This window comes from Amblyraja radiata, chromosome 17 (assembly GCF_010909765.2).
Source record: "Amblyraja radiata isolate CabotCenter1 chromosome 17, sAmbRad1.1.pri, whole genome shotgun sequence".
NCBI classification, from domain to species: domain Eukaryota; kingdom Metazoa; phylum Chordata; class Chondrichthyes; order Rajiformes; family Rajidae; genus Amblyraja; species Amblyraja radiata.
The window spans coordinates 7,611,522-7,626,766 of record NC_045972.1 but is presented as its reverse complement, the minus strand read 5'-3'; the positions used below and the strand labels follow the sequence as shown (position 1 = coordinate 7,626,766).

At 42.6% G+C, this 15,245-nt stretch overlaps 1 protein-coding gene across 1 annotated transcript; it reads right to left on the bottom strand.

Moving 5' to 3' along the window:
* Positions 1–2,449: 2,449 nt before the first annotated feature.
* mc1r (melanocortin 1 receptor) lies at positions 2,450–4,727 on the bottom strand. The gene has a single exon (XM_033035676.1). The coding sequence runs from the start codon at positions 4,236–4,238 to the stop codon at positions 3,285–3,287; it is 954 nt and encodes a 317-aa protein (XP_032891567.1). The 5' UTR covers positions 4,239–4,727; the 3' UTR covers positions 2,450–3,284.
* Between the last annotated feature and the right edge of the window lie 10,518 nt (positions 4,728–15,245).

Below are 15,245 nucleotides of genomic sequence, written 5' to 3'. Positions count from 1 at the left end.
TGCCCTGGACAGAGGATTCTGAACTAGAGTCCCCCCCCCCCCCACACCGGGTCCCCCTTTGTTCCCCCACGGTCCCTCACACCAGTCCACCCCACGGCGGGGCCCCATTGTTCTTCACGGCTTAAAACTGACTGTTGCAAGTCAATAAAATCCAATGCGTTTTTGCATTACATAGTTTACACCTACTTTATTGAATTCAGACATGCTATCCTGATTTGTTCATCTATTCACCTTTCCTGACAGATTGATGGTGTGGTACAGTAGACAAGCAACAAGTAACATGATGGGATGATAGAAATATTTCATATTGTGCTATCTAAGTGTCACACAGATAACACAATAGGTTCAGTAGGTTCCCACTGAAAAGATAAGGAGAAAAACTGAAATGGCCCATCAAGCTGTGACATCTTCAGGGGAGCTTTGGGGAAAAGGATCTCTTCTGTTTTTAGCATATTTTGATGATTAGAAAAGAAGTGAGCAGAGATTAAAAATAAAGACATTGAAATAAAGTAATTTCTAAAATCATAAATTGAACATGTATTGTTTATATTGTCACACACGTAAATCAATATTTTGTAAATATTTTTGTATATACATAACAAGCAAAGAACAGAAGGAAAATTATGAAATCATGGTTAATATGTCATTTTAAACACATTTACTGAAACGGAAAACAGCAAATATTGCTTTTATAGTGGATCTGTATCATAATAAACCAAAGAGAAACAGCATAATTTTCTAATCAATATTGATATATTGACATTTTAGAAATTAATGTCTAACTCAAAATATATTGTATTATATTATTTTCCTTAAAACTAAGTTATTAGGTTAGAAATATTGTAAAGTGATCACCACAAATATTTTAATATTTTAATTTTTTTAACATTTTAAACAGCGTGCTGTTTTAGTTATTATTTCTAATTTCTTCGAAGGATTGTTAAGAAAGCTATCCAATTTTAGTTCTGGTGTCACAGCATTACAGGTAAGCATCCTTCTACAAATAATCAGAGAATGCCAGGCTTTTGGCCCAGTTGTGGGAAAATAAATATTAGCAAAACAGTGTCTGACCAGCCGGGGACGTTGGATGTGACATTGACTCCACGGTAAAGTCTATGGGGCGAAGACCTGCTTTTAAAGTTAGTTGCATGCCGTGGTTGACATAGGAAAATATACCAATGGTACATTGAATAGTTGAATCCAGCTACGAATCAATTGTTGGAAAATAATGGGCTTTTCTGTATTGTGGACGAGAGGCCTTTAGGGACTCAATGGAAAGTCTTAATTCCATTGATTTTGAAGTCCTCACTGATACCAAATGCAACCTCACTGATACCCAGTGCAACCAAACTGACCTAATATGAAGATGTTGCATGGAATAAAGTAGTGAACAAATTCTGCTGGATGATTCTTTGTATATTTAAATATCCAAATTTGTATTTTTATGATGGGAACTTATTAAATTAAATCACAGTAACATGTCTTGAAATAGCATTTGCAACCTCAGTAAAGACAATTACATTATTTATCTTTTTGTTATCTGCCTTGATGTATAAATTAATAAATTGGATGGAATGCTTTTTAAATTGTAATAAATTTGTGATGGTGCAATGTAAAATACTTTTTGTTTGAGATAATCACTTTAGTTTTAATTTAGTGACTAAAATAATTGTTTCTAATTGGATTCTGAAGTAACTGCAAATGTCTTTAAATATTTAAATGTATCATTATTGGTCTGGAAGATTCACTTCAACATCTACAAATTAAATCATAGTCAATGCTGAAAATATTTGTTGTTGCCTATGAACAAAGTTCATTTACTTTGTACATATGTACTGGCCACATACATAATGTTCATTATTTGCCAACACTCAGCAAATATCCCTGCAGTCGGATTTGTGCAGCCCATTAGCCACTGCCGTTTGTAACAATAAACACTACCTGGAGGCTACACTGTTTCAGCTCACCAAGATCACTTTAAAGGGACCAGCTTCACTTTCCCTGTCCTACCAATTCAATTATTCAGACATGTTTCGTCTATCTTTGGTGTAAACCAGCATCTGCAGTTCCTCCCTGCACACTCAAAACAATGTCCCATCCCACCGAATCAACCATTCAGACCAATGTTATTTCCTAATACTATAACTGGGTCAAAATCCTGCAATTCATTCACTATTAGAAGAAGGAGCCTCGTGAGTAATCTGCAGAAACAAGTAGAATCTGTAAGAAATATAAACTTATATTCCCATATCCCCAAAATGAAAAAAACCCCGTAAATATCAATACTACTTAAGATGGCTGAGATAGTTTTCCAAGTTTTTGATGATGGATTCCGATTCTCAAATAATTAGTTCCCTATATCCCTAATTATAAACAAGATACAGTTGGGTTTCGATCAGAGGCTATGCATCATGAAAATGTAGCCGATGGCTTGAACATATAATGCTTCTCATAACCCAAAGTAACTGCATACTTAGTGAAATACAAATGAAGTTTAGCTGCGTTAGGAAAAAGCCAAGGTTTGCTAGCGTAGTATACTGGAACACTGGGACACCTCATCAATTAAGTCAGAGAACGTAACGGGAAAAACACATATTCTAAACCAGCGAATTGGATTTAAAAAATCTGATTTAGCCTAATGCGCTGTGAGAATATTCATACATGTTGTTCTTTATTTAATCCCAGGAGTACTTAAATAACTCACAGACGATTTATTTTGCATGTCATTGAAATATTTTCTTCTGACTTGTGGTGTTTTGTGGTGACTAGTGGAATGCAAATTTAACTCATTGCGAGGGGAGGACAAATAAGCAGTAAATTTAAAACTGTTTGCTGCTGCTCTGTTTCTCAAAGACACTTGAAGGCCTAAAATAAATTAAATTGCAAGTACAATTTTTGTTATCTTGATTATTTTCTCCTATAAATTGCACTTGCCATTTTTTTCATATTTAATTAATCGACTGCATAATGGATAATAATATGTATGATCATCACCTAAATATCTTGTGTTTCCTATTGCAATTATTCATAACCGACCAAAGGCTATGATAGTGCTGGTTGGATGAACACTGATCCCATTAATCTACTAAAACATAATTTCAATCTTCTGCAAGCACCAAAACAGATGAAGAATTTCTGATCTTGGAAAATATTCTGCTTGGGGAAGTAGGGAAATAGGCATTTGTGGAAACTTTAGAGTTAAGGATTCCTGAGGAAGTTAATTTATCTCATCGATGGCTGGTATTACTGATTTTTTTTTAAATCTAAATTTACAAAAATTACCACTACCAAGAGCAGAAAGCAATTTCCTTTACGGTTTTGCGTAGTTCCTGGCTTCTTAATGCATAGATGATGGGATCAAAGACCGAATTGCAAATGATGAGAATCAGGAACATGTTGAAGTGGGAAGTGAAGCACAGACAATAGGGGTTGTTAGGACAACTGATGATGAGCAGAAGATGGAGGAAGAAGGGACTCCAGCAAATGAGAAAGAGTCCCAGCAATATTGTCAGTGTGATGGCTCCTTTCATGTTGGCAGCTTGGTGAGCAGTTCTCTTCTTCCGTTGCATCATCATCTTCTTGGTGTGACTTTGAGCAAGAGTAAACATGTGGAAGTACAAGCCACCCATGATCAACAACATCGCAAAGAAGAAGGAAATGAGGCAGATAATGACCGCACCACTCTCCGAGTAGACGATGAATAAGATGCTCGAGACACTGCTGACTATCCAGATTCCAACAATGATGATGGCAGCATTCCGAGTGGTCATAATGACATGATATCGTAAGGCGTAAAATATAGTGATGTACCTGTCAGCTGCAATGGCAGCCAAGAAGGAGAGTGACGATACCATTGAGGTACAGATCATCAGATCTATTAGATTGTCTATGTGTTTAAGGGTGTAGTTCTGCACAATCATCGCTTGTTTCTCCATTAGAATAATAACAATTGTTTCTATTGTATTACTCACACTGACCAACATATCTGCCACAGCCAGGCAGCAAATGAAATAATACATCGGAGAATGCAAATTCCGGTTTCTAATAATAGCTATGATAACCAGCATATTTTCCAAAAAACTGAGAAGACCAAGTGTTAAGAAGATCTCCTCTGGAATATCGATTTCTCTACATTGCAAAGAGGAAATATTGTAAGAATTGTTGGCATTCTTCGGCAACCAGTGAGACGAAAGATCCTTTTGTACGGATCCATGTGGAGCTAACGTCGTGGTATCCATATTCAGCAAATGTTAAACAATAATGCAAAAACGAAATGTTGGCACTTTGAAGGAAAGATGGTTAGGGAGTTTTCAGCAATCAGTCTCTTGCCCGCTGAAAGGGAAGACTACCAACTGGAAAGTTTTCAAACACTTGGAATTAATTTTCAGCGTTACGGTTGTTAATGTATCATTAATAAAGTTAGGTACACCAAAGATATCAAAGAAGTTACCCGTGCTTGAAGGCTAGGAGCCTCTTTGGTGTTCATCAGCCTTTTGCAGAAAATGACCATACCTTTTCTGCCACATCTAGTACAAGTTCTCGTTGCAGTGTTGTTTTCATATGCATTTGCTGCTGTAGCTCTTTCAGTTGATACATTTAGAAGCATAAAAGTAACACTCCAAAGTTCTCTTTCTTAAGGATGAATTTCTTTTGGTTTCAGATTTACTTCCTTGATCATCTTTGGAATTGGCTTCAAAAGAAGTGCTGCCGGGTAAAGCAGGCGTTGAGTGTGCAAAGCCTGTTTGTTAAATCCTCTTGCAAGCCGAGGCATTTATAACCCAGCTCTTCCATCGGACCATAACCGAGCAGTAGCCAATCAAATGGTCAGCCATTGCATGCTATTAATTGATTGATATTTACAAAGGAATAGATAAATGGAAAATTTAACAAGGATCATCTGTTTTCTTGATGTTTATCTGACTGTGAGCACAACCATGAAATTCGGATTACACAACGAGAGCAAATTGTTTCTTTTCAAACTGCACAGAGACACTACTCATCAGTATGTGTCCTTGTGGCATATGGCACGCATGTCAGTAGCAAAGGGGTGCTTGGTGTCACAGATCGCTGGGGTGGTTGTAAACGTGACACTGTTTATGCAAGTGAAACAACTAATCCATCCCCAGATTCCCATTCCTGCATCACCCCCTACCCGCACCCTTGGATAATGTCTTTAACTCTTATGGCAATAGATCGTTTCTTTAAGTCTTAAAATAGTTGATACGGAAAACCAAGTCATTCATGCTTTCACAGGGCTTACGTTGTTTTGCTGAAGAAAGAGTCTTGTACATTATTTGTAATTCAGTAGAATCTTTTGAGGATGTGTTAAGAATTTGGTGAGCACATATTCCTCCTTTCATTTCTTCATTTCAATAAGACATCATCTTTAGCAGAGAACTAACTGTGCCATTAATTGACACTGGGGCTCATCTTTGAGTGGCAAGAGTGAAAAATATATGCAAAAGATAAAATTAGAAACTGATCATCATTCTTCCCCTACTTTACTAGAAAAAGCGTCAGTTTTGAGCTTGGGAAACTATTAAATACTGCTGGAGAAACTCAGCGGGTGCAGCAGCATCTATGGAGCGAAGGAAATAGGCAACGTTGCCTATTTCCTTCACTCCATAGATGCTGCTGCACCCGCTGAGTTTCTCCAGCATTTTTGTGTACCTTTGATTTTCCAGCATCTGCAGTTCCTTCTTAAACATATTAAATATTGCTGTTCTGAATATTAACGTAATAGGCCATAGTTGCAGTGTAGCTTTGCAAATGAGCAACCTTTCTCACAGGTTCCACATACACTCTATCTGTATGATATGGTCTCAGATTCTCTATCTGTGGCTAGCAAAGATGAGGAAAAGACAATGATCTAAGCATATGACTGGAAAATACAGTGGCTTGCAAAAGTATTCATACCCCTTGAACTTTTCCACATTTTGTCACGTTACAACCACAAACGTAAATGTATTTTATTGGGATTTTATGTGATAGACCAACACAAAATGGTGCATAATTGTGAAGTGGAAGGAAAATGATACATGGTTTTCAAATTTTTTTACAAATAAAAAACTGAAAAGTGTGGCGTGCAAAAGTATTTGGTTGTAACGTGACAAAATGTGGAAAAGTTCAAGGGGTATGAATACTTTTGCAAGCCACTGTATGTACAAGACACGGTGGCGCAGCGGTAGAGTTGCTTTCTTACAGCACCAGAGTCCTAGAATCAATCCTGACTACGGGTGCTGTCTGTACAGAGTTTGCCCGTTCTCCCTGTGTCCTGCGTGGGTTTTCTCCGCGTGCTCCGGTTTCCTCTCACACTCCAAAAACGTACAGTTTTGCAAGCTAATTGACTTGGTAAAAATGTAAATTGTTCGTAGTGTGTGGAGGATAATATTAGTGTGCGGGATTGCAGGTCGGCACGGACTCGCTGGGCCGAAGGGCCTGTTTCCGTGCTGTATTCTAAACTAAACTAAACACGTGAACCTTTGGTTTTGATTTGATTTGATTCAACTTTATTGTCATTGCACAAATACAAGTACAGGTACAACAAAATGCAGTTTAGCGTCTGGTCAGAGTGCAAGATAGTAGAAATAAAAAATACTGGTTAACAATATGTGCACTGTGGATGAATTAAACTGGTACATGGGCAAATAAATATATACAGATGGGAGAGTATAAAAGATAGCTAGCGTCGGGGCTGTGAGTTCAGCAGTGTAATGGTGTTATTGAAAAAGCTGTTCCTCAGCCTGCTTGTGCGAGACCCGAGGCTCCTGTACCGCCTCCCTGATGGGAGGAGGGCAAATAGTCCATGGTTAGGGTGAGAGGGGTCCTTGATGATTTTCCCGGCCCGTCTCAGACACTGTTTTCGGTGGAGGGCATCCATGGCAGGGAGTGGGGCACCGATGATGTGCTGAGCGGTTTTCACCACCCGTTGTAGTGCCTTCCTGTCAGCTGTGGTGCAGCTGCTGTACCATACCGTGAAGCAGGTGGTCAGGATGCTTTCGATGGTACAGCGGTAGAAGTTGGACAGGATCTGGGGGGACAGGTGAGCTTTCTTAAGCCTCCTCAGAAAGTAGAGGCGCTGCTGCGCCTTTTTGATCAGTGTGGTGGTATTGAGGGACCAGGTCAGATCCTCCGAGATGTGTACCCCGAGGAATTTGTAGTTGGAGACGCGCTCCACCTCAGTCCCATTTATGTGGATGGGGGTATGTCTGCCACCTCTGGTCTTCCTGAAGTCAACGATGATTTCCTTCATCTTCTTAGAGTTGAGGACGAGGTTATTATTGGTACACCAGGCTGCCAGGTTCTGGACCTCCTCCCTATAGGCTGATTCATTGTTGTCGCTGATCAGTCCTACCACCTTGGTGTCATCGGCACATTTTATGATGGTGTTGGAGCCATACTTAGGGACGCAGTCATGGGTGAAGAGGGAGTAGAGGAGAGGGCTGATCACACAGCCCTGTGGCACGCCGGTGTTCAGTGTTAGAGTGGAGGAGGTGAGGTTGTTGATCCTAACAGACTGTGGTCTGTTGGTGAGGAAATCCAGTGTCCAATTGCAGAGGGAGGTGGTGATGCCAAGTCCGCTGAGTTTGGTGATCAAGCTGGCGGGGATGACAGTATTAAATGCGGAGCTGAAGTCGATGAACAACAACCTGATGTAGGAGTTGTTGTTGTCCAGGTGGGTCAGGGCAGAGTGTAGGGCCGCAGATATGGCATCCTCTGTAGACCTGTTGGGCCGGTAGGCAAACTGATGGGGGTCCAGTGTTGGGGGGGAGGCTGGCTTTGAGGTGAGCCAAGATCAGCCGCTCAAAGCACTTCGCGATGACGGGGGTGAGTGCCACTGGGCGGAAGTCGTTGAGACTCCCTGTAGCTGATTGTTTGGGCACTGGCACGATGGTTGATGTCTTGAGGCAAGTAGGGACGACACACTGGGCCAGTGACAGATTGAAAATGTCAGTGAAGACCAGGGATAGTTGTCCAGCACATGCCCTGAGCACCCGCCCGGGGATGCCGTCGGGGCCGGCAGCTTTGTGCTCATTCACCTTGCTCAGTGTGCCTTGTACAGCAGAGGTGGAGAGACTGAGGGGTTGTTCATTCGGGGGTGGGGCAGCTTTGATGGCTGGTGTTTCGTTGTCCCGGTCAAAACGAGCATAGAAGTAGTTTAGCTCATCAGGAAGGGAGGCGTTGTCTGGGGGGGGGGGGTTAACTTTATTGTAGTCGGCAATGGACTTGATGCCTTGCCACATGCGTCTGGGGTCGGAGTTGTTTTGAAAATGCTCCTCGATCTGCCGTTTGTATTTGAGTTTTGCGCTCCTGATTCCCTTTTTCAGGTTGGCCCTGGATGAGCTGTATCCCTCAGCGTCGCCGGATCTAAAAGCGGCATCGCGAGCCTTCAGCAAGTGTCTGACCTCTCTGCTCATCCACGGCTTCTGATTAGGGAAGGTCTTTATTTGTTTGTGGGTTGTGACGTTGTCGGTGCAGAATTTGATGTAGTCCAAAACGGATGAGGTGTATGGGTTAATGTCCACTTGGGAGTCAAAGGTGGCCTGGGTGGCAAACAGACTCCAGTCTGTTTGCTGAAACTGTGCATCTCCTCCTTTCTGTTTTACAGATGTGCCCTCATCAAAGCCTGGAATAATTGGAGAACTTCTCAAGTTCTCAAAAACTGTTGCAATGAAGGCCACCATTCCATTTGCTTTCAAAAACGTTTGCTGTGTCAGCATATTTACTATCAGTGACTGGTGTACAAAGTCATCCAAATCCCATTGTATTTTAACATTTCCCAATCTATCACCTTTTATATAGATTGTGGCCTTTTCCATTTTTCTGGTAAAATTGCTTCCCTTTAATCCCCATTATACTGCATCCACTTTGCATTCCCTCTCTTTCAACTCATTTAGATTATCTTGAAGTCTATTTGGATCCTTCTCACACTAGACAATCCCATCTAATTGCATGTCACGGGCCGATTAAAATGTTTTACATTAACTTCCCTCATCCATATCATGGACATATATTGTGAAGCACTGAGCCCTGTGGTACCCTGCTGGTCACTACTGTCTGCTGTGCAGGTCCCATTTATTCCTAATCTCTTCTTCCTGACCGTCAACCAAATTGTAATCAATGCCAATAAATTATTCCCACCCCGAGTGCTTCAAACTTGCACTTTCCTTCTCTTCCTCTTTCCATACCTCTTGAGTCCCCTGGAGTTTAAATACTTATCAGTCTCTACTTTGAATTTGTTCAATGCCTCCCACCCCCAAAGCTTTTGGAGCGAGAGAAGTTAATGCCCCTGTCCCACTTAGGAAACCTGAACGGAAACCTCTGGAGACTTTCAATTCAATTCAATTCAATTCAATTCAATTCAATTCAACTTTAATGTCATTGCACAAATACTGAGTATGGGTACAACGAAATGCAGTTTTGCGTCAGTCCGTAGTAGTGTAATATAGAAATTTAAAAAAAAAAAAAAAAAAAAGAGGATACAGAATAATAAAAAATACAGAATAATTAAACAATGGGGACGGAGGGACCGGAGGAATCTATCGGCGGGACTCCGAGTTCAGCAGTGCGACGGTATAATTGTAGAAGCTGTTCCTCATCCTACTGGTACGAGACCTGAGGCTCCTGTACCGCCTCCCTGATGGGAGGAGGGCAAACAGTCCATGGTTGGGGTGGGAGGGATCTTTAATGATCTTCCCAGCCCGTTTCAGACACCGCTTTCGGTGGAGGGCATCCATGGCAGGGAGCGGGGCACCGATGATGTGCTGCGCGGTTTTCACCACCCGTTGTAGTGCCTTCCTGTCCGCAACAGTGCAGCTGCTGTACCATACCGTGAAGCAGGCGGTCATGATGCTCTCGATGGTACACCGGTAGAAGTTGGTCAGGATCTGGGGGGACAGGTGGGCTTTCTTGAGCCTCCTCAGGAAGTAAAGGCGCTGCTGTACCTTTTTGATCAGCTTGGAGGTGTTGAGGGACCAGGACAAATCCTCCAAGATGTGTACCCCGAGGAATTTGTAGCTGGAGACGCGCTCCACCTCAGTCCTGTTTATGTGGATGGGGGTATGTCTGCCCCCTCTGACCTTCCTGAAGTCGACAATAAGTTCCTTCGTCTTCTTGGAGTTGAGGACGAGGTTATTATTGGCACACCAGGTTGTCAGGTGCTGGACCTCCTCTCTGTAGGCTGACTCATCGTTGTCACTGATCAGTCCTACCACCGTGGTGTCGTCAGCAAACTTAATGATGGCGTTGGATCCGTACTTAGGGATGCAGTCGTGGGTGAAGAGGGAGTAGAGGAGAGGGCTGAGCACACAGCCCTGTGGCACGCTGGTGTTCAGTGTTATAGTGGTGGAGGTGAGGTTGTTGACCCTAACAGACTGTGGTCTGTTGGTGAGGAAATCCAGTGTCCAGTTGCAGAGGGAGGTGGAGATGCCAAGCCCGCTGAGTTTGGTGATCAAGCTGGCGGCCCCACCCAAGGTTTCCGTGCGGTTCCCGGAGGTTTTTGTCAGTCTCCCTACCTGCTTCCACTACCTGCAACCTCCGGCAACCACCTGCAACCTCCGGGAACCGCATGGAAACCTTGGGTGGGGCGCAAAGTCTCCAGAGGTTTCCGTTCAGGTTTCCTAAGTGGGACAGGGGCATTACTCTCTGAAAGAAGGAATTCTTCCTCATCACCATTTGCAAAGGGTCCATTAATTCCAAAACTATATCCCCTAGTTCTAGATACTCCTGCAAACATCCACTCAGCACCCATCTTGTCACTCCCCTTTATGTTTCAATAAGCTTACCACTCAAATTTCTAGCGTCCAATAAGTGTGTATCCAACCTGCTCAACGTTACTTTGAAGTTTAACCCTTTCATTCCAGGAATGAGCCCTGTGAAACTTCTTTATCCCTGACGACGCAAATACATAATTCCTTAAATAGGAGACCAACCTGTATGTAGTACTCCAGCTACATCTTCACCAAAACCCTGTAAAGCCACATTAAACACCCCTGCATAGAAATCCATAATTCTTAAAATAAAGGCTAACATTCCTTTAGCCTTTCTAACTTTTGGTTTCATGAAAAGTGGTCCACAGATTCCATAGAAGTGAAATATCTCACTCAATTTAAGTAACCTTTTGCTATTTAATGATTTTGACATGGATCTCCATCTGCCAACATTACGCTTGCTTATTAACCTGTCCATATCGCTTTGCAAGGCTCTTTGTTTCATTCTCATAATTTGTTTAAACCGAAGATAGACACAAAAAGCTGGAGTTACATTCTCACAAATTGCTAACTGAACTATCATTGTATCCTCAACAAAGTAGGCAAAATACACTAAATTCCTTCATCAAAGGAAGTACAGGCAGGGAGAGGTTTGTGGATACGTGGATAATGAACGGCTGAAGTGTGTTTACTTCAATTTAAGGAATACTGTGGGTAAGGCTGATGAAACTAGAGCCTAGATCAGAGCTTAGGACTTAGGATGTTGTGGCCATTATGAAAGCTTAGTTGTGAGAGGGACACAACTAACAGCTCAATGTGCCTAAGTTTCCATGTTTCAGATGAGATAGAGGAGGGGGGTGGTAAAAGAGGTGGGGGAGTTGCTTTACTAATCAGGATGAAATGTCTTGGCGGTACTCTGAAAGTCTGAAAGGACATATTGGAGCTTCTGGCTGCGGGCGTGGCGTGGACTTGCCATCCGGAGTCTGGGATCCCTTGCCGGGGATCACCGGAGAGGAGCTCTGACCGCCGGCCTTCGGCCTGTAGCATCCTGAAGCCGCGGTCTCTGGTAAGAAAGTGCCGATTCAGGCACTCCAAGCCGCGGAGTGTATTCGACCGTCCCGACGTCGGAGTTTGGATCATCCCGACGAGAGGGCCGTCCGTAGCGGCGACTATGGAGGCTTCATGGCCCCGACCACGGGTGAACAAAGGAGGAGGACTGGCTGAACTTTGTGCCTTCCATCACAGTGAAGAATGCTGTGGTGGATGTTTGTGTTAAATCTTATTGTGAATTGTGTGTTCTTTTTAAGTGTATCGCTGCTGGCAAATTCATTTCACTGCACCTTCGAGTGCATGTGATGAATAAAATTGACTTTGACTGACTTTGGAAGGTACATCTACAGAGGCTTTATGGGTTGAGCTAAAAAATTAAGAAAGGAACAATTACTTTAATGGAATTATATTTTAGGGCACCCAGTAGCCAACAGGAGATTAGAAGGGCCGAAACATGCGATTAGAAGAACCAAAAGGGTAATGAAATGTCATTGGCGAGTCAAATTAAGGAACATCCCAAGGTTTTTTATACATATGTTAAAAATAAGAGTGTAACCAGGGAGAAGGCAGGACTGCTCAAAGATAAAAGAGGAAATCTATGCTTGGAGTCAGAGGATGTAGGTAGGTACCAAATGAGTACTTTGTTTCTGCATTCACCAAGGAGAAGGACTTGGAGGATAGGACAAGGACAAAGGACATATATTGTCACATACACCATTTTTGGTGTAGTGAAATTTGAATTGCCAGTGAGATCAGTGTGGAGAACACGAATATGTTAGGGCAGTTTGAGATCGAGGAGTTACTGAGGCTCTTGAAGAACATAAAGGTGGATAAGTTCCCAGGCTCTGATGGGAACTATCCCAGGTTATTGAATGAGGCAAGAGAAGAGATTGCGGGGGGGCCTGATGAAGATCTTTGCTTCTTCTCTAGCCACAGGCGCAGAAAGATTAACTCCCTCTTTACAGACCCGTGGTCATCCATTATTCTTGTGCTCTCCTGTGAAGAACCATCCAAAATTATGACCTAGAATCTCTGCCATTTTCCTATTTCCTATTAATTCCCCAGCCTCATCTTCCAAAGGTCCAACATTTACTGTATGTTAGCTACCGGTATATACATTTAGAAGCTCTTACAGTCTGTTTGTATATTATAAGCTATTTTACTGTCATACTATAGCTACATCCTCTTTATTCTAAGTAATTCTTTATTGGTTTGAAACACATTTCCAATACTCAGGGATACCACTAATAATTGCAATATTATTTTGCTCTTCTTTTCATTCCTCAGCTAGCCGTGGATGATGCATTCTTCAAGAAGAGCCTTTCTTTCTTGTAGGATATGCCCGTGCTGGCGTTTATGATATACATACCTCTTCAAATGTCCGGCACTGCTGATTTACTTGCTTTCCTGTCCATTTGTTCAACCCCGCCCGCCCTTAAACCATTGTATTTGCCTTCATTTAAGGAGGTCAGTTTCAGACTCAAGCACAGTTTGAGAGTGAGAAAGTTGAAATTCTGCAATGCTAAATCACAGTTTCCTGGGGCATTCTTTATTATGAGAGAAATAATTAATCCTTTCTCAAAACACAATACCAAATCTAAAATAACTTTTCCAAGGTTGTGTTCCTAAATGAATTGCTCCAAGAAACTATCGCAAATACATTCCATGAATTCTTCAAGGTTATCCTTGCCGATTTGTCTTGTCCAAACTATATGACATGTTAATGTATATCTATGATAATTGTCTACAGCAGCGCCCTGCAGGACTGCATACTCAGCCCCTTACTCTATTCCCTATAGACTCTCGATTGTGCAGTCAAATTCTGCTCTTACACTATTTGCAAGTTTTCAGATGACACCACTTTAGTGGATCGGATCTCAAACAACAAAATGGAGTATAAAAAGGAGATAGAGAGCCTGGTTGCATGGTACCAAAACAACATCTCCCTCGGTGTCGGCCAAACAATGGAGTACAAACTCCTGTCTATATCAATGGTGCTAAAGGACGGATGGTCGAGAGCTTCCTAGATGTAAATATCAACAATTTATCCCAGTCCAACCACAATGACATTATGGCCACGAAAGGACACCGATGTCTCGACTTCCTGAAAAAGCTGTGGAAATGTGGCATATCTCCAATGGCTCTGATTTATACATACACCATAGAAAGCATCCTGTCCTCATACATCACAGCTTTGTAGGGCGATTCACAGAGTTGCAAACTTGCAGAAAGCTGTGAACTCAGCTCGGTCTATCTCCCCTTCCTCCTTCCCCCGTGACTAGGTTTACATTTCACATTGCCTCAGGATATAAGTAATCTGGTCAATATAAAAGTTTGAAAGCACAAGTCACTGGATCCAAAATCAGTTTCTTTCCCACTGTTATCAGACTCTTCAATGGAGCTCTCATATGTCATATGATCATCCAATCTACCTTGTTGCAGCCTTTACTCTATTTCTGTCATCTTCACCTTCATTTTATCTGTAACACTATATTCTACACCCTGCTTCTTTTTTCTCTCTTGCATCACTTGATGTTTTTATGTATAGTCTGATCTGCTTCGATAGCTCACTAACCAAGCTTTTCCCCGTATCCTGTGTGACAGCAACCTCTCCACTTGAGTGTTGCTCTGATCCCTTTAACTGGCTGATGAACCAGGAGAGGCCAATCCCCAGCATTATTGCCATTGGTTGGCCACTTGAACCTTGCCAGCCTACTCTCTATAAAACCCAGGCATTCTAGCCAAAGAGGGAGACTGGAAGATGCAGGAGAGAAAGTGTAAGGAAGAAGAGAGTGAAGATGAGAGACAAAGTGGGCTGGCTCTCTCCTGGTTACGTTCCCCAAGTTGCAGGTTTGAGGAAGACTGAGCTACTGGGTCAGAGCTGAGACCACCAGCACCACCGTGTGGCCAAGGCTGGACTGTGGGAAAGAAGCCCTAGACAGCCAGTGTCTCTACCTGAGGATAAGACTGAGTGGTTGCGGCAAGCCTGGATGCCAGAACCTCTTCCTTCCCACAGACAACTAGGGACCACACACGCACACGAACACTATAATCTAGAGACGGCCAGCATTGTCTCTCCAAACCCAAAGATGAGCTGTCAGGAAGAACCCTGTGCTGTCCTCTGCTCCTTGAGGCAAGGGTGAACTACAGAAAGAAACCTGAGATCGCCATGCCTCCCCATTTGGACTAAGGAGGACAAATTTACCTGGACAAGTGTGAGATTGCCAACGACAATGCACAGGTGCCCTGTTGCTGAGAGACAGTCCCCCCCCCCCCCCATGTGGTCCTGGATTTTCTTACCACTACATGGCCGTCCGAAGGGGGGGTGCGTTGGGTGCGACCGCACCGCCCTTTTTTCCCCTTAAGAAAAAAGTCACCCCAAAAAAAAAAAAATCGAGGATAAGAAATTTAAAAAATCAACGTTTCCACTTTGGAAACGACTAGTTCTCTGTTCTCTCGTCCCCGGGCACGAGTGGCTGAATCTGA

Excerpts from the sequence above, each read along its gene's own strand:
- mc1r (XM_033035676.1), bottom strand. The coding sequence starts at position 4,238 with ATGGATACCACGACGTTAGCTCCACATGGATCCGTACAAAAGGATCTT.